We start from the raw sequence: 25,960 nt of genomic DNA, 5'->3' as shown, positions 1-25,960 counted from the left end.
GCGGAAGAAGAGCCCAGCGAGACGGCCCCGGAGTAGGGACGAGATCCTGGAATTAAAACTACGGAGCGCGGGATGCAGCGTGAGAGAGAGCCGGTTCCAGAACGACCAGAAGAACCAGAGAAGGGAACCAAGAGCGACGAGAACACAGGGGAGGATCACGGAAGCACGTCTTCACCTCCTTGTGACGACGGGATACAGAAAGGCGCTCCTGTTACGGCCGAGACTTCCAAGCAGGAACCCGCTGGTACGTCCTCCGCCACGTCCCAGGAGGGACGTGGCTACAGACAAGTCTCCCTCTTCACATTCATAACAAAACACAGGTGGTGAAGGGGAGTGTAACACATCACTGAGGCAGCCCTAACATCACTAGAGTGAAGGGTGCGGTGGCAGTGGCATTAGATTAACGGCAAAGAGCAGCCCACTCAACCCCTGTTATCTTTTCTTTTTTTTTTTTTTTGTTTTGTTTGAGCATTCCTGCTGGAATCACCATTTCCGGAGGTCTCCGTTCCCATATGCTCAACAACCAGGACCAGGGGAGGACCACGGAAGACAAGTCTCCCTCTTCACATTCATAACAAAACACAGGTGGTGAAGGGGAGTGTAACACATCACTGAGGCAGCCCTAACATCACTAGAGTGAAGTGTGCGGTGGCAGTGGCATTAGATTAACGGCAAAGAGCAGCCCACTCAACCCCTGTTATCTTTTCTTTTTTTTTTGTTTGTTTTGTTTGAGCATTCCTGCTGGAATCACCATTTCCGGAGGTCTCCGTTCCCATATGCTCAACAACCAGGACCAGGGGAGGACCACGGAAGACTAGGTTCAACTCAAGGGGACATCCTTCAAGGGAGAACCGAAACCACCCCCATGAAACTGTATACCATAGAACTATTTTGACTCCTTGCTTAGAAGCCAGACGTATTGCTTCGCTTTTCTTTTTCTTTTTTTGTTTTTGTTGTATTGTTGTTGAAAACCACATTAAAAGACTCTCGTATATCTCGATGCCACTGGTCTGAAGCTTTTGTGTTCCAAGACTTCCGTACACGATACAATTCCCCCCTCTTCCCCCATAACAGAGTGTAAGTTGGTAATATAACCACATTTTTTTTTGTTCTTCGCAGAAGTGGGGATCCCTGTCTTCACACCATTACAGTAGGATCTCCATCCCTAGATAAGTTTAGGTGCAGTTCTATAGGTCCTGTTGAAATGCCATAGATCCTTGGGGATAGAAGGGATAACCCCACATTTATCTTGTATCAAAGAATGGCTACTTCATAGAAGATAATAGGAACATTATTTCCAGAGGTTTCTCACTTTATGCTTTTTAATCTTGACACAGATCTTCTATCCCCAATTTAAAGACAGCGAAGTATCTATAGTCAATTTTAATCCACCCTAACATCCAGTCTTCCAAATTAGTTGCTGGTACTCACCAATACACCCAGACCTCTTCTGGCGAAAAATAAGATCTCCGGGAAAGTGTCCCCTCTAGGAGCCCATTAGACATCAAGGGCAAAGCCCAATAATGAAGCATGGCATCTCCGGGTGGGTGAGGGGTTGTGCTCCTGTCAGATGGTGCTAGTGACTGATTGCGTTCTTGGTACTTAATATATTACCTTTAACCAATATGAGAGCAGTATACTCTATTGATCTTTTTATTTTACAAGACATGAGAACGTATACTGGATTGCAAAAATCTTGATTTCCTCCCAACAATTAGACTGTCATTATAAACAGCTTTGAGTAGACTGCACAAAATACCAATCAACCAGTGCAGCAAGAGTAGTCATAAGAGTCAGTGTGTAGTTACTCATCAGATGCCTGTTTGAACATGATTAACTTTTCAAACTGCACAAATTTCCTCATATGCCTAGTGACCTAAGCGCTGGGCCTGCTTTAGGGCAGTGTGACTGGTGCGGCTGACCTTTGGGGGAGGGGGGGGGGTGCCGACCTCAGGAGGTCTGCTGTGTTGAGCAATAACTTATGATTGGAGAGATGAGGGGCACTTTTGCCCCGTGGTCGTTAGAGAATCCAAAGAGGAAGTCATGGGGATGGGGGGCACCAGAAATGATTGTCGAACCTGGTGCCACCAAAGCTAAAGCCGGCTCTGATAAGCGTTTTGTCACTCTTGCCAATTAGTGAAAGGCGAAGCCATACTAACCATTGGCTTGAAGTTGTGGCATGGTACAGATTTCAAACAATTCAGTAAGCAATTTAATAGCATTTATACTTGTTATTGCAATTAAATGATATTTTCTCCATTCTTCAGACCTTTCAATATTCTGCTGCTCAACATTTGTTTGGAGGCTTGTATTACTGTTTTTTGTTTTGGCTGATGCTCAAGCAATCTCCACTACCCAGCAAGACTGTTTTAAAGAAAAATATTTAATTGATTTTCATACATAGATATGTATCATAACAAACCAGTACCAACTTCAAGAGGCTTGTTGTCAAGCTATCTTCACATTCTTCCCAATCCACATTTAAAAGGTCCCTGCAAAAGTAAACTGTACATAAAAGACTCTTTGTTCTCTCAACCCCTCGGGTCCATCGATTCCATCCTGGCTTGTGTCTCTCGCCCTCCCACCAGTCCGCATTAGTCCATGTCTTCTACGTTTTGGCACTGGCCCCATATCTTTATGAATTTGTGGGGACATCCCATTGCCTGGTATAACAGATTTTCAGATGCCATGCACCAATCCATATTGTCTTCCCACGCCTGTAAGGATGGCAGCAATCTCTCCCTAGTATTTAATCAGAACCCTTCGTGCTACCAACAGGGCCATGTTACAAATAAGAAGAGAGTAACAATCAAGGGTCTGTTCTTTCTATATGCCTAGGGACATGAATTGTGGGGTGAGCGTCACCTGGCAGTCTAGCACTGCCGTGATTCAACGACCCACTTTACCCCAGAATTCTTGAACTTCTAGGCATTCCCAGTTTGTGTACATCAGAGTACCTTTTCAGTGACTGCCCCTTATTTATTGATAATTTTCTGTCCTCCCCATCCAGAACAGCTGGGTTCTAGTATAGTATGCCCTGTTGAGTAAATTTAATTGGACTAATCGGAAACCAGCCCTAATTGATACCTCTGCTGGAAATCGACATGCCATCTCCCAATCGTTCATCCTCTTGTCTACCTAAACCACCTCCTATTTCTCTTTCAGCAAGTCTAATGGTGAGAGACTATCTTGGAGCAAAATGGAATACTTTTGGATATCTTATGACTCGTCAGGGAGGCCCCAGGACCCTATCTTCTAATAGGGATTCTTCTCCCACGTATGGAAGGAGAGCTCCAAATACTTGTAGTATTTGTCTCAGTAGCTTGTATCAAAGGAACTGGCTTATTGTTAGTTTGCATTCTTCCTACAGTTTTGAGAAGGGGATCAAATCTCCATCTTGCCAGACATCTCCCAGTTTGCTAATGCCTAGCGAGTCTCATTTCCTGTAACCCTCTCTCGCCTGCAGGCTGCTCAGTTGATCTGAGATTTCTAATGTCAAGTTTATGCCACCCTAACGCCTGAGTCACCCGTCTTCATGTCATCACAACAGAGACTGTTTGTAGGGGTAGGGGAGCTGTTTCCTTTCCCCCATAAAGCATGGGATGTAGCACTCTGGGTCCATTGCTCATCTATCTGCCAACAGTGCTGGTTCTTGTAACGTCGAGAAGGGCCCATCATTGATCACAGCAACTGTGCGGCAAAGTAGTACAGTCAGAGGTTTGAAAGGGCTATTCCCCTCTCTGTGGGTCATCTGGTCAGAGTTGCCAGGGCGATCCTGAGTGCCAGTGGCTGCTGGTGGAATTTGAAACTGGTGTGGCGTATGCAGAACGAATCAACGTATTCGAGCGAGCGCAGCGAGCGAGCCTGATGGCAATAAGGAGGGTTCGGGGGGGGGTTCTCCCCCCGTGAAGACATTTTTAAAAAATTGCCATCTTTTTAGTGCGATTTTTAGCACTATTTCTGTGATAAATGGATTAAAAATTCAGTTCTTCTAGGCATTCATAAAAGAAAACCCATACATTATTTCAGAGAATTTCTGTGTTGCCAAGCAAGTCTGACTTCTGAAGAGGGCTAGGGTACTAAGGAAGACTGCTTCGGCTCTACCCTTTCCAATAGAACACACTAGTTAGCGATATGACGAAGTTCAATGGACAAACCTGGGGTCTAGGGAGAGTCCCTCACCTGAGAATTTTTTAAAAAAAAGATTGGCAAATGGTGCATTTTAAAGCAAATGAATGCAGCGATAAAGCAAGGCTTATTAAGCAGTGGGAACGTATAGTCTTGTAATACTAAACACATTAAAAACTGTCCCGTATCTTCTTGCATTAATTTGTTCAACAGTTACTGTACTATGTAAATTGTTCTGCATGACAACTTTAGCCCTTTAAAATGTATGCTTGACAGTGTCTTGCACTGCATGCAGCATTAACTTTGGAAAAATATGCTCTAACCAGATCAACAGTATGGACTCACATATTACACACGTACAGTTAATTTTTTTTTGTAAGTGTTCGCTATTTACATTCATTTCTAGAGTATATATCTTCTTCTAACTATGAATGCACAGTGTCTCTGAAGAATAAATAACTCAGAGGGTTAGAAAGTTAGAGAACTTTAGAAAAATATATATTTTTGATAAATAGCCATTCTTTAAACCATATTTTCTGTGAAAACTGGGAATGGAGCATTTTCCTATACCTGCTGGCCCAGTTACACCTGGACAATTCAGTTGTGGGTTTGGATTTATACAACAATCGTTGAAAATGTTTGTAAATGCTAATAAGTCTCTACCGTGTGGTCGCTCGCATAATTTGTATTTAACAGATCACGCTTAGCTCTCCTTTGGAATGTCACTCCTACTACTCTCGGTGCTACTTACTTATATTCAAGATCTTTGCACATAGTGAGATCACTCGGCAGTATAGCATGAACCTCACACAAACACACACACACACACCAATGCCATTTAGCTAACAACGCGATGAAATGCCAACGATGCAACAAACTTCCCGCACTTATTAACGCACAGAATGGCAACAGGACACATTACAAAGCCCACTAGCATTCTTCTGCACATAAGGCGGTAATAAAGCGATGACCTAACAGCAGCGCATGCTTAAAATCAATCAGTCAACCCCAGGAAAATTGACGGAAAAGAACTAATTCTCCACAACTGTACAATCCAGTGTCCAAAAACACCAACACCCACAATACCCCCAGAATATTCTTGGCAGCCAAACCCACACCCTCGTGAACTACAATTCTAATCACAAACATCTAATTAGCGAAGCGACGCCGGTACCTACACATCCTCCAGCATACCAACCCCCACAGTAGTAACCAAACCACCAGCACATTAGATTTGGACACCCACATGGCACACGTACAAAACAGAACCAAAACCATCATCAACACAACTTGGCAAAGCAATACCACATCAACAGGGTGGGGGCCAGGGGAAAAAATCTAATAAAAAAGTTACCTGACCGGGTCCGCGCGTGCCGCTTCTGCTCCGGGGTCCTGTTGGCCATATGATCTCTCTGTGGTGTCGACTTGTGTGGCACTGGCGGCGCGGTGACGCATGACTGACGGACTGTCTGCACTAATGATGGCCAATCACAGTGCGGCTGCTGTGGCAATGCCAACCACCCACGCGCACCACCCAATGTTTTAATGCCTGTCCTCAGACTCCGCAGTCACTCATTAGCAGCGCCAGGATTGGCTAGGGCATGGAGATGCCTCGCCCATTAGAGACCGGGGGCTGCTGCATGAAGGAACCCTCGGCCTCGGGTCCCGACCCCCCCTCGCTCTCCTGGATGGTAGTAGGAGGTGGCTGTAGTGCGCATGTTCGGGCTGCTCATAAAAATGACCAGCCCAAAATCGAGCATGCGCACTATTGCAGCTGTGCTTTAGTAAGCGCTGTCGCAGCCAGCCCCGCCCCACCCCCCTTCAGCGCCGATTGCCTGAGACTGACTGCTGCCACCAGTGCCGACTGCGAGCGGAGTGACGAGCGAGAAGTTTAGTTAATCAGTACTGGTCATAATTTAACAGTACTTTATATGACTCAACTGTCTCTTGCTTGCGTGCGACTGTGAATGTGGCTAGTGGGGCAATGCCCCAGCGCCCCCAATGAGCACACCGCCACTGCTGGGTGCCTCCTGCTCCGGAGCAGTGCTCGTGTTACCTCTTCCAAGGAGCGGAAGAACTTATCTGGGACCTCGAAGGGAGTGTTTTGCAGTACATATAAAAATATGGGCAAGTAAATCAGCTTGTAGAGGGACGCTTATCCTAGTAGAGAAAGTGGAAGTTTTCTCCACTATCCCACATCATTTCTATAAGCATCCTAGGACTCTAGTCAGATTTTACTGGAAAAATAGGCCCCGGTCCACCGTAATGAGAAGATCCCCAGGCATCTGGGATGATATTTTCAATCCTGGCCTAGGTCATCAGCAGAAAGTGGGAGCACTACTGACTAATGTGGATACCAGCATGAGATCCAAAAACATCAAGGGTGTGTAGAACTCATGGCAGGGAGCACTATTGGCCACCTAGATATAAAGCAGGATATCAACTACATAAAGTGTGTTGACGTACTCCCAGTCGGGTCCCAGCGAATGACCATATCTTTGCCGATCCATGTAGCCAGTGGTTCAACTGCTACAGTGAAAAGTGGTGGGGACAATAGTAAACCCTAGCTATGGGGTCCTTGTATGGCAGCCTCACCAGGACAAAAAAGCCAGACCGAAATCCATCCTTTGCAAGATGGCCATGGCCATTCCAGCAGCATGGCCAGTATGCCTAGGTGATCCCTGCACGCCAAACACCTGGCCAACTGTCTCAGATTGTGCCTCGTCATACTGTAGCACATGAAACCCTACTGGTCTGGAGCCACTAGGGAGTTCACCACCTGCATCAGGTGGTTTACGTGTTTCCACATTCAACAGCGATATTGTCATGTAAGAGGCACAGTCCTCGGGCTTGTCCCCTGAAATACCTTGTGAGTATACCATTCTGTCCGACCCTAAAGCATCCTAGCAAGCAGACTCACTCTCACGCATTTAAATAATTCTGGCAGCAGGCCGTTATGGCCCAGTGCTAGAACTGGGGGTCTCTAGTTGGCAATGGTATACACCTTTGTCCAAATAGGGACCCTTGCTTCTAGTCAGGGAAAGGGGATTACACTCCTGGATAACCCCTGCTCACCCCCTTGGTAGCTTGGTATGAGCAGACAGGCTTATCTCAGAGGCAGTGTGTTAAGCATTTGTGAACACATACAGTAATACAGTGAGAACACTACAAATGGACACCACACAGGTTTTTATAACAAGCATTGGCATAGCCAATAGGTCTCGCCTTTGGGACCTTATAAGCGTTTAGCCATGCAACAGTGGCATAACTAAATACTTATAAGGTCCCAAAAGCGAGACCTATTGGCTATGCCAAGCGGCCGTGAAAGTGATCGCGATCAAACATCAAAGCGGCCGTTCGGTCGCAAAAGTGAAAGTAATCGCGGTAAAACGCGGCGCGCGCGGCCGCGCACATGCACTGTACCTCTAGGCTGGCCTGGTAGCACTTTTTGGAGCCCTCTCAATAAGTCTCGCCAGACCAGCGCATGCGCTGGGTCAGGCGAGACCTAAAAATAAGTATTCTTTATATAGACTTAACACAAGACCACAAACGACAAAAATCAACAATACTGTACTCAAAATAGACTTAAAGATGGTAGAAGTAACTTACTTCAAGTTGATGATCAATGTGACACGTTTCTCACAAAAGTACCTGCAGGCACAAAAGGTTCGCAGGGAGAGGGATGCGTTGGTTACTTGCTTCGGGGGAGGCGATGCATTGCTCCTCAATGCTTGCGCAGAGTAGGGGATGCGTCTTGTTCCTTACCGAAGAGGAGGTGATGCGCTGATTCTCGTACTGCGTTCCGGTTACGATGCGGCAAGATGGCGCCTCGATGCGATGTGACAATCCGGTGCGATGCGATAAGATGGCGCCCTTGATGCGACGACGTGAAGACGATGCGTGCACGCCTGACTGTCGTGCGGCGATCTCTGTAACTTTGGAGCCGCGCCAGGCCCTGCGACACACTTCTCCGGTGATGCGACAGCGAACCTTGCGGTGGCGACACGCTTCTCCAGTGATGCGCCGGCAAACAGCTGTGACGAAGACACTCGTCTCTGGTGATGCGGCGGCGGCCTCTGCGGCAGCGACCCGCTTCTCCAGCGATGCGACTGCAACAGCTGTGACGTCGGCACACTTCTTCTCATTGAGTCGTGCTTCCAGCTCCCAGCGACACGCAACCTTCTGCAGTCAGAATTCCCAGCAGGGAAATTCAGAGGGGAGCTGGTGGTGAAGTCTTGTAGCCCTGAGACTTCAGCAGGAAGCAAGCACACGTTCAAACCCTTGGAGAAATATTCTGCAAGATGATGAAAGTTCCTTAAAAGTTCCTTCTCCTTTCCTTGGCAATGAAGTCACCACTGCAGGCCAACCCAGCAAACAGCACACTGGCAGAGGGGCAGTCCAAACTACTGCAGCTTCCTTGGTTCTTCTCCTTGGCAAAGGTTTGTCTTGTTGATCCAGAAGTGATCTAAAGTCTTGGGGCCGGGGTCCCCATATTTATAATACTATTCTCTTTGTTCTCTGAAGGCAGAGGGTCCTGTACCTAGTCCAAACCAGTTCTGGGTGCATTCTGCCAGTGCACACCTTCTTCCTTTGTCAGTGTGGGCCAGAGTCCTCAGACACACCACAGAAGGTGGAGCCAGCATTGTGGAAGGCAGGCACAGTCCTATTCAGGCCCAGGCGCTACTCCTCCCACCACTCTACATGCAGATAGGTCTATTCAGCCCTGTGCTGACTCACCCTGTCTCCTGGAGCCCTCCAGCCCCTGTCACTCACAAAACCAGACATACAATACATGCGCTAGCAGAGGCAGGCTGGATGGTTAGGCAAGAAAATACCTACTTTCTAAAAGTGGTATTTTCAAACACAGAATGTTAAAACCAACTTCACTAAAAGTTGTATTTTATCATTCTGAGTTCAGGCATACTAAACTTGAATTTCTACCATATTCCCTGGGTCAGTTAGGATTATAAGATGTTAAAACCAAACTGCCCATTCTGGCCCATGGGGACAGGTAGCCTTGCAATCGTGCAAACCGAAATAGGCTATAATTCACTATCAGGTCATGCCACACACATCAGGGCATGACCTACCTTTTACATACAATGCACCCTGCCCTTGGGCCTACCTTAGGGGTGTCTGATATGTAGAAAAGGGAAGGCTTAGTGACTGGCAAGTGGGTGCATTTGCCAAGTCGACATGGCAGTACTAGACTGCACACAGGCTCTGCAATGGCAGGCCTGAGACACACTTTGCAAGCTGCTTCTGTGGGTGGCACAACCAGTGCTGCAAGCCCACCAGCAGCATTTGATTTACAGGCCCTGGGCACACATGGTGCACTATACTAGGGGCTGACAGGTAAATCAAATAATCCAATCATGGAGACACTAATCAGTACATGAACTTACAATAGGGAGCACTTTCACTGTGGCACTGAATAGCAGGCGCACAGTGCCCAAAGCATCTAAACCAGCAAAACATATCAAAAACAGAGGAGGCCATCAGTGAAAAATGGAAGGGAGACTCACGCCAATGGTACCAGGTCTAACACCCAGGATTTTACTGTTATTCAGCTGGGTCAATTTGGTTCATTTGGGTGAGGTCCTCTGAGGTTCCAGTCTCTGTGATGTCCATTTTCTGAGAGATGGGTGCCTCAGTCCAAAGTCTGGGGTTTGGGAAGTCGTTAATGAAACTTTCCAGGTCTCCCAGTCTGTCCCCAGTTTGTGCCCTAAACAGGTCCTCTACATAAGTGGTGAAGGCCCGTGCAATCTCAGTGGAGGACTTTGCCTTTACAGCAGTTTCTATCCTGATCTCACATACCCATTGCTACCCCTCCTCCTTTTTTGCCTACAAGACCAAGAGTTACCCGGCCTTATTGCCCACCTCATGAAGCCTACCCTTTATATCGGTATTATAAAGGAACAGTGGTCCCATTCAATTCGAGTAAATTAAAGTGCCACAATTAGTTCAATGAAAAATTGGGTTTTATGTTTGAAGACAATGCAAAAAATAACTAAAGGATTACAGTAAATAGTGAGAAAAGTAAACCAGTGAGTGAGTTGGTGGCAGGGTAATGGGAAATCAGCCGATTTCCGGTACCCAGGCAAGTGATTTAAAAGGTGACTTTTTGGTGCTCAAAGGTAATTGTTATCAAAAAGTCAGTAAAGCATTTCATACTCCGACATTTCAATTTTGTGATACACTGGAGTTTAGAAATGATTGTCGACGACGTTTCGATCCCTTAACAAGTAGTGGGATCTCTTCAGGACAAGAGAATGATAATTAATTGCCTGGGAGGAAGCCTAGTGGGGAGGGGGAGAAAAATAACAATAAGCAAAGTTAGGAAGAGAGCATAGGAAGAGTAAAGGGAGGCGAGAGTGGCTTAAGTGTAATATGCGAGAAGAGAGGGATGTTAAGGTGGTGGTGCAGAGAATTAATTAAATGGTGGTCGGAACTTACAGTGCCCGGAACGGGAAGAGGATGAACCAATCAAGTAGTATCTGATGCGCAGCCGCGCCAAAATCAACACTAGGCTGTCTTAGTGTTGTAGTCCGGAATGAGGTATAGGCGGGAGTTAGAGCCTGTAGGGGAGAGGGAGAGTCAATGCGGGGGAGGAGTGCGGGAGCGCTGGGTGCAAGTGGAGGAGGGTTGGGCAAGGGCTTACCAGAGATATGGCGAGAACCTAATTCGATGAAGCGCCCCGTCAGAGAACGTCTCAGACCAGGGCTCGACGGATGTCGCAATTCCGTGTGGGCGGAAAAGTGAGCCTGCAAGGGAATAGGAGGGTGAGGAGGAGGTGAGGAAGTGACTGAATGTGTGAAAAAAAAGGGGGAGAAAAGCGGGCTACGGCTTACCAGGGGAACGGTGAAGAATAGGGAGAGGTAGTTGGTCCGATAGTGGCGAGTCAGGTCTGTGTTGTAAACCGATGGGAATTCCGAGGCAGCCCGACCGGGCTTGTCGATGGGTTCGGAAACCTAAATCCTGTGGGGAGAAGTATGGGATAGTGAGCAAGGAGGGGGTGGGGGGTGAAGTGAAGGTAACGGGACATGTGGAAATAAACTCACCGTGGGGCGGTAGTCCGGGAATGTTGAATGTTACGATGCAAGCCGCATGTACCACGACGACCTGTGGAAGGGAGGGAGGGAATCGAGTGAGGATGGGCGAGTGATGTGGGGGAAGAGAAAGTGAGCGAGCGAGTGTGTTCAGTCCAGAGTGATGGCATCCTGAGGCGCTACTTTTCATACTACTTTTCCCCTATCTGGTTTCCTTCGCAATTCTTGTCTCTATGGACGTCCTTGACCATTCCATCATGGCCGCCCTCCTTATCCACCCCACCTTGGCCCTCTTCGCTTTCGATTACTGGGCGGTTCTAATTCCCAGTGCACTTCCGTCCCATTGAGGCTCCATTCACACAGCCCGCACCCTGACGCTTAGCCGGATCCTCGCAAGCTTCTCAGGTGAGACACACTCGCTCGCTCACTTTCTCTTCCCCCACATCACTCGCCCATCCTCACTCGATTCCCTCCCTCCCTTCCACAGGTCGTCGTGGTACATGCGGCTTGCATCGTAACATTCAACATTCCCGGACTACCGCCCCACGGTGAGTTTATTTCCACATGTCCCGTTACCTTCACTTCACCCCCCACCCCCTCCTTGCTCACTATCCCATACTTCTCCCCACAGGATGTAGGTTTCCGAACCCATCGACAAGCCCGGTCGGGCTGCCTCGGAATTCCCATCGGTTTGCAACACAGACCTGACTCGCCACTATCGGACCAACTACCTCTCCCTATTCTTCACCGTTCCCCTGGTAAGCCGTAGCCTGCTTTTCTCCCCCTTTTTTTTCACACATTCAGTCACTTCCTCACCTCCTCCTCACCCTCCTATTCCCTTGCAGGCTCACTTTTCCGCCCACACGGAATTGCGACATCCGTCGAGCCCTGGTCTGAGACGTTCTCTGACGGGGCGCTTCATCGAATTAGGTTCTCGCCATATCTCTGGTAAGCCCTTGCCCAACCCTCCTCCACTTGCACCCAGCGCTCCCGCACTCCTCCCCCGCATTGACTCTCCCTCTCCCCTACAGGCTCTAACTCCCGCCTATACCTCATTCCGGACTATAACACTAAGACAGCCTAGTGTTGATTTTGGCGCGGCTGCGCATCAGATACTACTTGATTGGTTCATCCTCTTCCCGTTCCGGGCACTGTAAGTTCCGACCACCATTTAATTAATTCTCTGCACCACCACCTTAACATCCCTCTCTTCTCGCATATTACCCTTAAGCCACTCTCGCCTCCCTTTACTCTTCCTATGCTCTCTTCCTAACTTTGCTTATTGTTATTTTTCTCCCCCTCCCCACTAGGCTTCCTCCCAGGCAATTAATTATCATTCTCTTGTCCTGAAGAGATCCCACTACTTGTTAAGGGATCGAAACGTCGTCGACAATCATTTCTAAACTCCAGTGTATCACAAAATTGAAATGTCGGAGTATGAAATGCTTTACTGACTTTTTGATAACAATTACCTTTGAGCACCAAAAAGTCACCTTTTAAATCACTTGCCTGGGTACCGGAAATCGGCTGATTTCCCATTACCCTGCCACCAACTCACTCACTGGTTTACTTTTCTCACTATTTACTGTAATCCTTTAGTTATTTTTTGCATTGTCTTCAAACATAAAACCCAATTTTTCATTGAACTAATTGTGGCACTTTAATTTACTCGAATTGAATGGGACCACTGTTCCTTTATAATAATGTTTACACCCTTGGTCCCTTCTGACTCCTAGGGTCTCCTTGTTCCTTATAAACCTACCCTTTATATCGGGCCCTAGCTTCTTGTATAGTGGCTCTGTATTCCTGCCTTTCCCTTTCGATTCTGTGATCCAAGTCCCGGAAGGGCGACGCCACACATGCCTGCTCGCAGCCCAGTATTTTGCCTCCAGGTCCCGCCTTTCCTCACATCTCTCTTTCCTCTTTCCCACCATATGGATGATCAGCTGGCCCCTTTTCACCGCTATGTAAGCCTCCCACAAGCATACCTCAGATTTTGCAGTTCCTGTATTCTCCTTAAAGTACAGGTCAGGGTTATCAGTAATCACCTTTCTGCTGTTCAGTCCCTCTCCCCATGTATCCAGTCTGCATTCACCCCTTGGACCCGGTATGCCAGTCTGTATATTTGCGACTATAGGCGAATGGTCCGGTATGCCTCGTGGCAAAAAAGCTGTGTGTCTAATCTTACCCAGCTGATAGCATTGCACCATGAGGTAGTCTAACCTAGACAAGAACCGCATGGAGTCAACCACATAGGAGTACTGTTGTGTCCCCAAGTACTCCTCTCGCCAGAGATCCGCCAACCCAAGTACCTCCACAAAATTTGCCAATCATCTGTCAGCCCTTGGTCTATCCTGTAACGGTCCCCTAGCTGGGTCAATATAAGGTCTCCCCCATTTAGTGTCAGCACTTCTGGGGTGTTTGTTATCCAGTCCCCTAATTGATCTAGTCCCTAGGACTGTAGGCCTGGGGGAGGGGGGACTGTGTACCATGACTCCAGCACCAGGTTCTCTCCATTACAGCACCCCTACGCTGCCACCTGACACCCATTCTTGTTGACCCATGATTTTGAGACCCCCAGCAGGAAAGACCTACGGGCCACGATCCCCACACCCCTCAAGCCTGGAGAGAATCCTGCATAAGCCAGTATTTTATACCTGCATCGGTTAGGGAATCCACCATTTTTACCTAGCATGTGGGACTTCTGCAACAAAATAATGTTAGGGTCATGTCTAAGCAAGTATTTCCTTACCACTTCTCTTTTCAGTTTATTGCTCAGGCCATTTACATTCCAAAGAGAACCTTCACTGTCATATTCCATGGTGGCCCTTGTGATCTGGCATCACCCATAGATATAAAAAACCAAAGGAAATGATGGACGGAGAGTTGATCATTGCAAACACTCACCCCCAGTCAACTGATCTGGGTTTAATCCATTACCGTTCTTTAGCACACTCTGCCACCCCAGTTCAGACATGGCCATGTGCAAATCAGTCTGACCCTGTGCCTCATGGGAACAGTCCAGCCCGAACTGCCAAGCCATGTCTTCCCTGGACCGGAATCAAGCTTCCTAGGACCGGTTTCTGGCATTTCAGCCGTCTTCAGCCAGGCTTGCTTGAATCCAGTGGCAAAGTGAGCAAGGGACTCACGTCTGAGCATACCCTGCCAACTTACGGCGAACAAAGCAAAAACCAAAGGAAATGATGGACGGAGTGTTGAACATTGCAAGCACTCACCCCCAGTCAACTGATCAGGGTTTAATCCATCACCGTTCTTTAGCCCACTCTGCCACCCCAGTTCAGACATGGCCATGTGCAAATCAGTCTGACCCTGTGCCTCATGGGAACAGTCCACACCGAACTGCCAAGCCATGTCTTCCCTGGACCGGAAACAAGCTTCCTAGGACCGATTTCTGGCATTTCAGCCGTCTTCAGCCAGGCTTGCTTGAATGCAGTGGCAAAGTGAGCAAGGGACTCACGTCTGAGCATACCCTGCCAACTTACGGCGAACAAAGCAAAAACCAAAGCAAATGATGGACGGAGTGTTGAACATTGCAAGCACTCACCCCCAGTCAACTGATCAGGGTTTAATCCATCACCGTTCTTTAGCCCACTCTGCCACCCCAGTTCAGACATGGCCATGTGCAAATCAGTCTGACCCTGTGCCTCATGGGAACAGTCCAACCTGAACTACCAAGCCATGTCTTCCCTGGACCGGAAACAAGCTTCCTAGGACCGGTTTCTGGCATTTCAGCCGTCTTCAGCCAGGCTTGCTTGAATCCAGTGGCAAAGTGAGCAAGGGACTCGCGTCTGAGCATGCCCTGACAACTTACGGCGAACAAAGCAAAAACCAATGGAAATGATGGACGGAGTGTTGAACATTGCAAGCACTCACCCCCAGTCAACTGATCAGGGTTTAATCCATCACCGTTCTTTAGCCCACTCTGCCACCCCAGTTCAGACATGGCCATGTGCAAATCAGTCTGACCCTGTGCCTCATGGGAACAGTCCAGCTCGAACTGCCAAGCCATGTCTTCCCTGGACCGGAAACAAGCTTCCTAGGACCGGTTTCTGGCATTTCAGCCGTCTTCAGCCAGGCTTGCTTGAATGCAGTGGCAAAGTGAGCAAGGGACTCACGTCTGAGCATACCCTGCCAACTTACGGCGAACAAAGCAAAAACCAAAGCAAATGATGGACGGAGTGTTGAACATTGCAAGCACTCACCCCCAGTCAACTGATCAGGGTTTAATCCATCACCGTTCTTTAGCCCACTCTGCCACCCCAGTTCAGACATGGCCATGTGCAAATCAGTCTGACCCTGTGCCTCATGGGAACAGTCCACCCCGAACTGCCAAGCCATGTCTTCCCTGGACCGGAAACAAGCTTCCTAGGACCGGTTTCTGGCATTTCAGCCGTCTTCAGCCAGGCTTGCTTGAATCCAGTGGCAAAGTGAGCAAGGGACTCGCGTCTGAGCATACCCTGCCAACTTACGGTGAACAAAGCAAAAACCAAAGGAAATGATGGACGGAGTGTTGAACATTGCAAGCACTCACCCCCAGTCAACTGATCTGGGTTTAATCCATCACGGTTCTTTAGCCCACTCTGCCACCCCAGTTCAGACATGGCCATGTGCAAATCAGTCTGACCCTGTGCCTCATGGGAACAGTCCAACCTGAACTACCAAGCCATGTCTTCCCTGGACCGGAAACAAGCTTCCTAGGACCGGTTTCTGGCATTTCAGCCATCTTCAGCCAGGCTTGCTTGAATCCAGTGGCAAAGTGAGCAAGGGGCTCCCGTCTGAGCATGCCCTGCCAACTTACGGCGAACAAAGCGAAAACCAATGGAAATGATGGACGGAGTGTTGAACATTGCAAGCACTCACCCCAAGTTAACTGATCTGGGATTAATCCATCACCGTTCTTTAGCCCACTCTGCCACCCCAGTTCAGACATGGCCATGTGCAAATCAGTCTGACCCTGTTCCTCATGGGAACAGTCCAGCTCGAACTGCCAAGCCATGTCTTCCCTGGACCGGAAACAAGCTTCCTAGGACCGGTTTCTGGCATTTCAGCCGTCTTCAGCCAGGCTTGCTTGAATGCAGTGGCAAAGTGAGCAAGGGACTCACGTCTGAGCATACCCTGCCAACTTACGGCGAACAAAGCAAATACCAAAGCAAATGATGGACGGAGTGTTGAACATTGCAAGCACTCACCCCCAGTCAACTGATCAGGGTTTAATCCATCACCGTTCTTTAGCCCACTCTGCCACCCCAGTTCAGACATGGCCATGTGCAAATCAGTCTGACCCTGTGCCTCATGGGAACAGTCCACCCCGAACTGCCAAGCCATGTCTTCCCTGGACCGGAAACAAGCTTCCTAGGACCGGTTTCTGGCATTTCAGCCGTCTTCAGCCAGGCTTGCTTGAATCCAGTGGCAAAGTGAGCAAGGGACTCGCGTCTGAGCATACCCTGCCAACTTACGGTGAACAAAGCAAAAACCAATGGAAATGATGGACGGAGTGTTGAACATTGCAAGCACTCACCCCCAGTCAACTGATCTGGGATTAATCCATCACCGTTCTTTAGCCCACTCTGCCACCCCAGATCAGACATGGCCATGTGCAAATCAGTCTGACCCTGTGCCTCATGGGAACAGTCCAGCTCGAACTGCCAAGCCATGTCTTCCCTGGACCGGAAACAAGCTTCCTAGGACCGGTTTCTGGCATTTCAGCCGTCTTCAGCCAGGCTTGCTTGAATGCAGTGGCAAAGTGAGCAAGGGACTCACGTCTGAGCATACCCTGCCAACTTACAGCGAACAAAGCAAAAACCAAAGCAAATGATGGACGGAGTGTTGAACATTGCAAGCACTCACCCCCAGTCAACTGATCAGGGTTTAATCCATCACCGTTCTTTAGCCCACTCTGCCACCCCAGTTCAGACATGGCCATGTGCAAATCAGTCTGACCCTGTGCCTCATGGGAACAGTCCACCCCGAACTGCCAAGCCATGTCTTCCCTGGACCGGAAACAAGCTTTCAGGACCGGTTTCTGGCATTTCAGCCGTCTTCAGCCAGGCTTGCTTGAATCCAGTGGCAAAGTGAGCAAGGGACTCGCGTCTGAGCATACCCTGCCAACTTACGGTGAACAAAGCAAAAACCAAAGGAAATGATGGACGGAGTGTTGAACATTGCAAGCACTCACACCCAGTCAACTGATCTGGGTTTAATCCATCACCGTTCTTTAGCCCACTCTGCCACCCCAGTTCAGACATGGCCATGTGAAAATCAGTCTGACCCTGTGCCTCATGGGAACAGTCCAACCCGAACTGCCAAGCCATGTCTTCCCTGGACCGGAAACAAGCTTCCTAGGACCGGTTTCTGGCATTTCAGCCATCTTCAGCCAGGCTTGCTTGAATCCAGTGGCAAAGTGAGCAAGGGGCTCCCGTCTGAGCATGCCCTGCCAACTTACGGCGAACAAAGCAAAAACCAATGGAAATGATGGACGGAGTGTTGAACATTGCAAGCACTCACCCCAAGTTAACTGATCTGGGATTAATCCATCACCGTTCTTTAGCCCACTCTGCCACCCCAGTTCAGACATGGCCATGTGCAAATCAGTCTGACCCTGTTCCTCATGGGAACAGTCCAGCTCGAACTGCCAAGCCATGTCTTCCCTGGACCGGAAACAAGCTTCCTAGGACCGGTTTCTGGCATTTCAGCCGTCTTCAGCCAGGCTTGCTTGAATGCAGTGGCAAAGTGAGCAAGGGACTCACGTCTGAGCATACCCTGCCAACTTACGGCGAACAAAGCAAATACCAAAGCAAATGATGGACGGAGTGTTGAACATTGCAAGCACTCACCCCCAGTCAACTGATCAGGGTTTAATCCATCACCGTTCTTTAGCCCACTCTGCCACCCCAGTTCAGACATGGCCATGTGCAAATCAGTCTGACCCTGTGCCTCATGGGAACAGTCCAGCTCGAACTGCCAAGCCATGTCTTCCCTGGACCGGAAACAAGCTTCCTAGGACCGGTTTCTGGCATTTCAGCCGTCTTCAGCCAGGCTTGCTTGAATCCAGTGGCAAAGTGAGCAAGGGACTCGCGTCTGAGCATACCCTGCCAACTTACGGTGAACAAAGCAAAATCCAATGGAAATGATGGACGGAGTGTTGAACATTGCAAGCACTCACCCCCAGTCAACTGATCTGGGATTAATCCATCACCGTTCTTTAGCCCACTCTGCCACCCCAGTTCAGACATGGCCATGTGCAAATCAGTCTGACCCTGTGCCTCATGGGAACAGTCCAGCTCGAACTGCCAAGCCATGTCTTCCCTGGACCGGAAACAAGCTTCCTAGGACCGGTTTCTGGCATTTCAGCCGTCTTCAGCCAGGCTTGCTTGAATGCAGTGGCAAAGTGAGCAAGGGACTCACGTCTGAGCATACCCTGCCAACTTACGGCGAACAAAGCAAAAACCAAAGCAAATGATGGACGGAGTGTTGAACATTGCTAGCACTCACCCCCAGTCAACTGATCAGGGTTTAATCCATCACCGTTCTTTAGCCCACTCTGCCACCCCAGTTCAGACATGGCCATGTGCAAATCAGTCTGACCCTTTGCCTCATGGGAACAGTCCACCCCGAACTGCCAAGCCATGTCTTCCCTGGACCGGAAACAAGCTTCCTAGGACCGGTTTCTGGCATTTCAGCCGTCTTCAGCCAGGCTTGCTTGAATCCAGTGGCAAAGTGAGCAAGGGACTCGCGTCTGAGCATACCCTGCCAACTTACGGTGAACAAAGCAAAAACCAAAGGAAATGATGGACGGAGTGTTGAACATTGCAAGCACTCACCCCCAGTCGGGCTGGACTGTTCCCATGAGGCACAGGGTCAGACTGATTTGCATATGGCCATGTCTGAACTGGGGTGGCAGAGTGGGCTAAAGAACGGTGATGCAATAAACCCAGATCAGTTGACTGGGGGTGAGTGCTTGCAATTTTCAACACTCCGTCCATCATTTCCTTTGGTTTTTGCATTGTTCGCCATAAGTTGGCATGGTATGCTCAGACGTGAGTCCCTTGCTCACTTTGCCACTGGATTCAAGCAAGCCTGGCTGAAGACGGCTGAAATGCCAGAAACTGGTCCTAGGAAGCTTGTTTCCGGGCCAGGGAAGACATGGCTTGGCAGTTCGGGCTGGACTGTTCCCATGAGGCACAGGGTCAGACTGATTTGCATATGGCCATGTCTGAACTGGGGTGGCAGAGTGGGCTAAAGAACGGTGATGGATTAAACCCAGATCAGTTGACTGGGGGTGAGTGCTTGCAATGTTCAACACTCCGTCCATCATTTCCTTTGGTTTTTGCTTTGTCTCCCATAGATATGCCTCAAACTGCCTCCCCTCACCCAAACCTTTCACCCAACCACCTTGTGCTATGAGTCTAAAACTACCGACTCCCCCAATGCTCGAGATGGCTGTCACCCCAGGATACTGAACCCGTTTGTCAAAAAACATTTTAAAACCGGTAACTGCAATCATTTGAGGGGGCGACGCCCCGGACTTCTAGTATAATTTCACATAATGGCCCAGCAGTCTTACGTTCTGGCATGTCCCTCAGGCCCTTCAGTCGGCCCCCTATTCAAACTCTGATCTTATTTATCCAGGATGTCCACTGTCATTGGAGTTACTTCTCTATCATCGTGGGAGTCCACGGACCCCCCCCCCACCTACCACTGTAGCCTCCGAGGTGTTTGCCAGCTCCACCCATCTGTTGCTGGTGGTGAAGGGGTGGTAATGTTATAGCTCTGCCTGTACCTTTGCCCTCTCGGTCTCCGATTGATCCTTGGTCGGGCAGCTCTAGATCTTGCGTTTCAGTTATTGGCCTCTGCCACCCCGGGGGACCATCTCTCTCGGTGGTTCCAGGGGAGGATGACCTTGCCTTTCCAACCAGTTCCATGTGTCTGTAGCTGTGGCAAAAATGCAATCCCTCCTGGTCTATCACACAGAGTTTTGCCAGGAAAAACAGTGTGTATTTTAAGCTCAGTTCCCTTAAATGTTGTTTCACTGTTAGAAATGTTTCCCTTTGGCATTGTACACCATTAATATAGTTCAGATGCATAGTCACAATCCTCCCAGCTGTTTGTCATTGTCCATGTGTGCGGGTGCTCAGCAAGATGTCATCCCTATCCTAAATGTTCCGGAGTCTGGCCAAATTGGTCCTGGGTGGTGCTCCCGGTACCGGTAACTTATCTGGCACTCTGTGGACTCTCAGCTGTGAACATGTTGGATGCCTTGCTCTCCGAGACCCTCATCAGCAACCAGTCCTCTAGTAAGAGTTCCATATTTGGGACCCCCACCAATCTCATATTTTTGGACCCAGATATCCCCTTGGCATCATCAACTCTTTCCTGAAACCGGTCTACGGTTTTCTGCATGGAGCAAATCATTTTGTCGCTACTGGAGATTGTGGGTTGTATCTGATCCAATGTGTATTCAGTTCCACCACCTTGTCCACGGGTTTCCAGTGGTCTAATTGGAGGACTCTTAAGTCTAGTGCCACTGCATCAATTTTTTTCTCTAGTTTTCGTATCATCCATGAGGGTTTGCAATCCTTGGCCTGATGTTATCTTGTCAACGGTCTGTGAATTTTCCCTATGCTGTGGGCTATCCGCGATAGGGCTCAATTTTGTGGACTTTGTATGTTCCATTGCTATGGGGGCCAGCCTAACCCGGTCCCCTGAGCCGTAGAGAACAGCTGCCATCTGGAGCGGGCCTTTCGGCTCCTGTTGCTACTGCTTCATTCAGGGCGGCCGGCACCCCTGGGCCACCCTACACTGGGTCCGCCCCCTTCCTGGCTGCCCCCCAGGTATTAGCCCCCTGAGGGTCGGCTCCCCAATCCTCCTGGGACTGAGCCGGAGGATCGACCAGCCCCAGACAGGCAAACCCAGCTCTGTCCGCAGTCAACGTACCCTAGACTTGCCAATTCAACTGGTGGCGACGACAGTCCCCAGGGCCACCACCTTGGCCCTCACAGCCACTGTTCAGCTCCTTCTTGGGGCCTTCACTTCCCGTCTTGGGTCCTCTACCACCCCCAGGCCTCAGCCGGGCACTGTTCACCAGAGGAGTCTATGTTTTGGGGCCCTGTCTTTGATGTCTTTTTGACTTATCTGGCTTCCCCCAAACCAGGTATTATCCTCACAGCAGCCGGGATCCCTGAGTCCTGGCTCGATCACATCCTTTAAGTCACCCTTTCAATGGACTCCTGTTGTTCAGTCACAGCAATAGTGTTTTATGGAGGAGCCGCCACATTCCACTCTCTAATAGCGACCTCCAGTGTATAGGCACTCCTTCGGCACCTGAGGCCCCCTTTCAGTCATTTCCCGCCTTATGTGGTTCTATCGCAGCGACCGTGGACTGCAGTGCTCCAATGATGCCACTGTGCCACTCCAGGGGAGATTCTTCCTATGATGTGGTGCTCGCTCCTCCCCTGAGGGGTACGGCTGTGCTTCATCTTTTGGCGGTGTCCCCTGGTGTCCCGGCTTTGCCTTGGTGTCGCTAGGCCCCGTCAGGCCACTCACATGCTCCGCCCAGTTCTGAGGCCGCAGCCTGGGCCCTCAAGTCAGCGCAGGCACCACCACCATTCCGCTTCAGGTGCTGGCCCTGTTCGCCCTCAGTCTCGCCATCAGCCCCTGCTCCCTGGAGCCACCGCCCTCCCTGGGCTGCTCCCAGGACCACTCCGGGCAGCATGATAATGATGCCAGTGAGGACCACTGCTCCAGAGTTTTAGGCATGGACATTCGCCTTGAGACCCTCATGGGTGATTTGCAGCACTCTTTTAATGTTTGTTTGATTGTGGAGGGAAAGAAATGTGTGTTAATTTAATCCAAGGAGCACCTGGCTCTGCACAGTGGTTTAGTTGTACTGGAGTCCAAACAAGCATTCCCCCCAGAGCTGTAGACAGCTCTATCGCAGGTGCAAGTCATTCCAGTGTACAGGCATGGCCACTTCTTCCCTTCTCTTGACAGAAAGCTATACTTTACAATTCACTGTAGCTGCATAGCCAAGGAAACTTATGTGCTTCCATAAAGAAAAGTGTTCTTTTTATCATACAGGCTTTAAAACAACATCACAATACAAAAAGTTAATGAGCTGCACGGGCAGGTTTGTCTAAATGGTCTATTAATTTACTGCTCTGCGGATTGTTATAGAGAAGGTAGGCTCATATTGTAACATGATTGATTGATATATATATATATATATATACATATATACATATATATATATACACACACACACCAGCCTCTTAACGTGTAATAGTAGTGTTTAAACTGTTGTGTTTTTTTTCATTTCTTGCTGTTTTTCAGAATTGGTGAGAATGAGACTGCCATTGTCTGCCCAGTTATTGATACCATTGATTGGAACACATTTGAATTCTACATGCAGACAGGCGAGCCCATGATAGGGGGGTTTGACTGGCGACTGACTTTCCAATGGCACGCAGTTCCAGAAAGTGAGCGTCGAAGACGGAAAACCAGAATTGACCCAATCAGGTAATTGAAGCTCTACCCATCAAGCAGTTATTGTGCTTTCTTAAATGTAGAAGGGTAAAATACAGATCAGTCTTTTATCAGCAGTGTAGCAAATCTGCTGTCAGTTTAAATTTGTCCTTGAATATACTGGATCAGCAGCTATGCACTGTTCCTGTAGGGGGATGCCTTCCCACCCATTTGATCCAATTTTTTTAGAGGGGTATCTAGCACACGTTTTAACGTGGTGATCCAGTTCTTCATTTGAACATACTTGATTTGACACATATTAGCTGTGACTCTTATATGTATGAGCTGTCTCAAAGCAAATATATCACCGAAGGGACTCATGACAAAGGCATGAGGACATTGCTGTCACTAATATCGCATTTGTGGAAATCAAATTAAGCTATACAAGGACACATCGTGCATAACATTTCCTTATAAACTGTTATAGACATCGTTCAAGTAAATTTCTTCAGTAATATTCTCTATAATACTTATTATACATTTTATATTTGGTGTACAAGAAAAATGTGCAAAGAGATAGAGTACACGAAAATATAAGCAGTTTATGGCAATACATGCATAGGTGGTGATGTGGTATGAGTGCCTCAAAATGAGACTTCAACTATGACATAACACGCACAATCTATCACTCTACATCACTAGTATGAAGGGGTTAGAATATATTTAGTGAGATTCAGTCATGTGTTCCAAAGTTGGGTAGTCTTTGTTTTCAGGATATAAAAGAATTGCTTTAGGAGACCTATCAGAAAGCCCTTACAGAAGTAATCTTTATTAATTGTCTTTCTATACAGGAAGGGGACATTAGTAAAATTTTCTGATACGGAGAAGTTAAAGCTTGGTTGTTGTAGTGGTGTAGATAAATTACTCCATATAGGTGCTAGAATAAAATATCAAGACAAGGCTTCTGACACACGGGAGGCTTTAAGAGTGGCTATAGCATGGGGTAGCAGGAGTGACAGGGGCTTAGGATGCAAGGGGAGGAGATATATATTTTTCCAAGGAGTTTGGAAAAGCAAGCAGAGAGCCATCTTGTGTCCAGTCACCTAAAGGCAGCTTGATATTCAGTTCCGGGGATGGGGGAACTCCAGAGAGATCAAGGAGAAAAATGATGTAAGAAAGTTGATTGTTGTGAGCTAAGGTGATAATATCAAATGCCCATGTAAATGAAGTCCTTGTAGAATGGATGGTGTGGAAACCAGATAGTAGAGAGTTAAGATGATTGTAAGTAGAGACATGAGTGAATCGTTTCAGGATGAGGCTTTCTAGTATATAATGAAAAAAGGGAGCTGGGAGGCACTAGGGAGGAGAGATCTGCTCTTGGAATTTTCATTTGTGTTGTGCCTACTTCTTATTTGAGGGGTGGGTGATTAGGATTCTATGAAAGTACTTTGGAGGAATGGATGGGAAACTTGATGGTTTAGAAGTTAAAGCGTGAGATGGCACCCAGGAGGGACTACCTGATTTGGAGGTTTGTATGAGCTCTCATGAGGTTGCAAGTGAAAAGTCTGCAAGTTGTGCTGCGATAAGGGGAAGAGGATGTTGTGTAAGGGGTAGGTTTGTAATTGTATGTATATAGCCCTTACTACCCTTAATGAGGCATCAAAGCACTTTTAAGCAAGTAGCACGCCACTCCGGAACCCAAAAAGGATTAGTGGTGGATTAGTATGTGGAAATATGAGTCAATTTGAGCGGTGGACATGTGAGTCTATTAGTTGGATCGTAAAGGATAATGGAGGCATAGAAGAGGGAAAGGTCTAGAAAGTGTTTATTCAGAAGATCATAGTAGTAAGACAAGGTCTGGGGTGACTAAAAGGAGAGATGGAGGAGGGAAGAGTCTTTAGAAATGGATTAGGTAGATCATAATAGTTAAATCGGTTTTGGATCAGTCAAAGGAGAGGGATACATGAGGGAAGGATTTAGAAAGGGTTGTTTGGGAGATAATAGTAGTAAAAGCAGGTTTAGGGTGATCCGAGGAGGGAAGAGTCAAGAAAGAGTTAATTTGGAGATTATAGTAGTAGAATGAGGTTTGGGAAGAGTCAGAGAGTCGAGGTAGAGGATTTATAGAGAGAGGTATAGGGTGAAACATTGGGTAGTGCATTCGAAAGTCAAGGTTTTTTTTTAAACAGTAGGAGTAAAGTAATAAATATATAGATACAATAGTACATAGAGGGTATACATGTATAAGAAAGATATTATATCAAGGTTTAAGTTGTATTAAATAAAATAAGACATTCAAGTGTTGCTGTATTTTAAGTTAATTTATTTGTGTATTTTTGTAAACTATTTTTTCAATATTTCAATAGTGAAGCAATTGTAGATAAAATAGTTATGATAATATTTACATATTGTGATAGATAAATAGAATGGAGAGCTATAAGCATCTATTCAAATAACTTCTATGAACACTATGCTGCAACCTATATACATGTTAAGCATAGAATTATATGGGTCTGTCTATATATATATATATATATTCACTGAAAAAACCATAGGTTTTACAGACGTTATAGTTAGGAATTAGCATTTAAAAAACCTTAAATTCACTGAAAAAACCATAGGTTTCAGGGACGTTATAGTTAGTTAGACATTTGACTCATATAAAACCAGAGAAATTCGCCCGTTATAGTTAGTTGAGCTAACTATAACTCACGTGCCCGCAATGCACTGGTGATGACATCACATATTCCATCACTCATGACATGGTCAGTGACATCACTGATAACATCACTGATGACATCACTGATGACATTATCCAGTGAATGTGTATTTCTGTAAAGGTTAAATATTTTTCATATATATCTATGCCAAGGTGTATTGAAGAAAGAGTGAATTTACAAGTCCCTGAATGGAATATTTAGTAGGTGCGTGACTGACTGTATAAGTGAGTGATTGAAAATGTGTTACTGAATGTATGGGTTAGTGACTAAACTGTGTGAAAGTCTGTATTAGTGTTTCAGTTGGTGTATAAGCGGCTGCATGGGTTGGTGAGTAGCTACATGAGTGTCTATATGGGTTATTGATTTGTGTTCTGAGTATCTGTATGAGTGCCTGAGTGTGTGTGTGGGGGGGTGTGACTCTGTGCATACATGTCTGAGTGGGTGATTCACTGGTTGTATGGATTCAAAAGTACATCTGGGAAGGGCTGTATGGGTGAGATAGTGTGTGTATGGGTGTGTTGGTGAATGAATGAATGTCTCACTGGTATATGTGTGAGTAACTACATATGTTTTAAGGCAGTATAT

General features: G+C 47.6%; 1 protein-coding gene across 1 annotated transcript in view; it reads left to right on the top strand.

Moving 5' to 3' along the window:
- Window positions 1-25,960, top strand: part of GALNT4 (polypeptide N-acetylgalactosaminyltransferase 4) — a 755,766-nt gene that overhangs the window by 461,769 nt on the left and 268,037 nt on the right. The window contains exon 6 of the mRNA XM_085606793.1: window positions 22,527-22,712. Within this exon, the coding sequence (XP_085462919.1) occupies window positions 22,527-22,712 (186 nt within the window). The remainder of the gene's footprint in view (window positions 1-22,526; window positions 22,713-25,960) is intronic.

The sequence above is a fragment of the Triturus cristatus genome, chromosome 5_2 (assembly GCF_964204655.1).
Source record: "Triturus cristatus chromosome 5_2, aTriCri1.1, whole genome shotgun sequence".
Lineage (NCBI taxonomy): Eukaryota > Metazoa > Chordata > Amphibia > Caudata > Salamandridae > Triturus > Triturus cristatus.
This window is presented reverse-complemented; position numbering and strand designations above follow the sequence as displayed.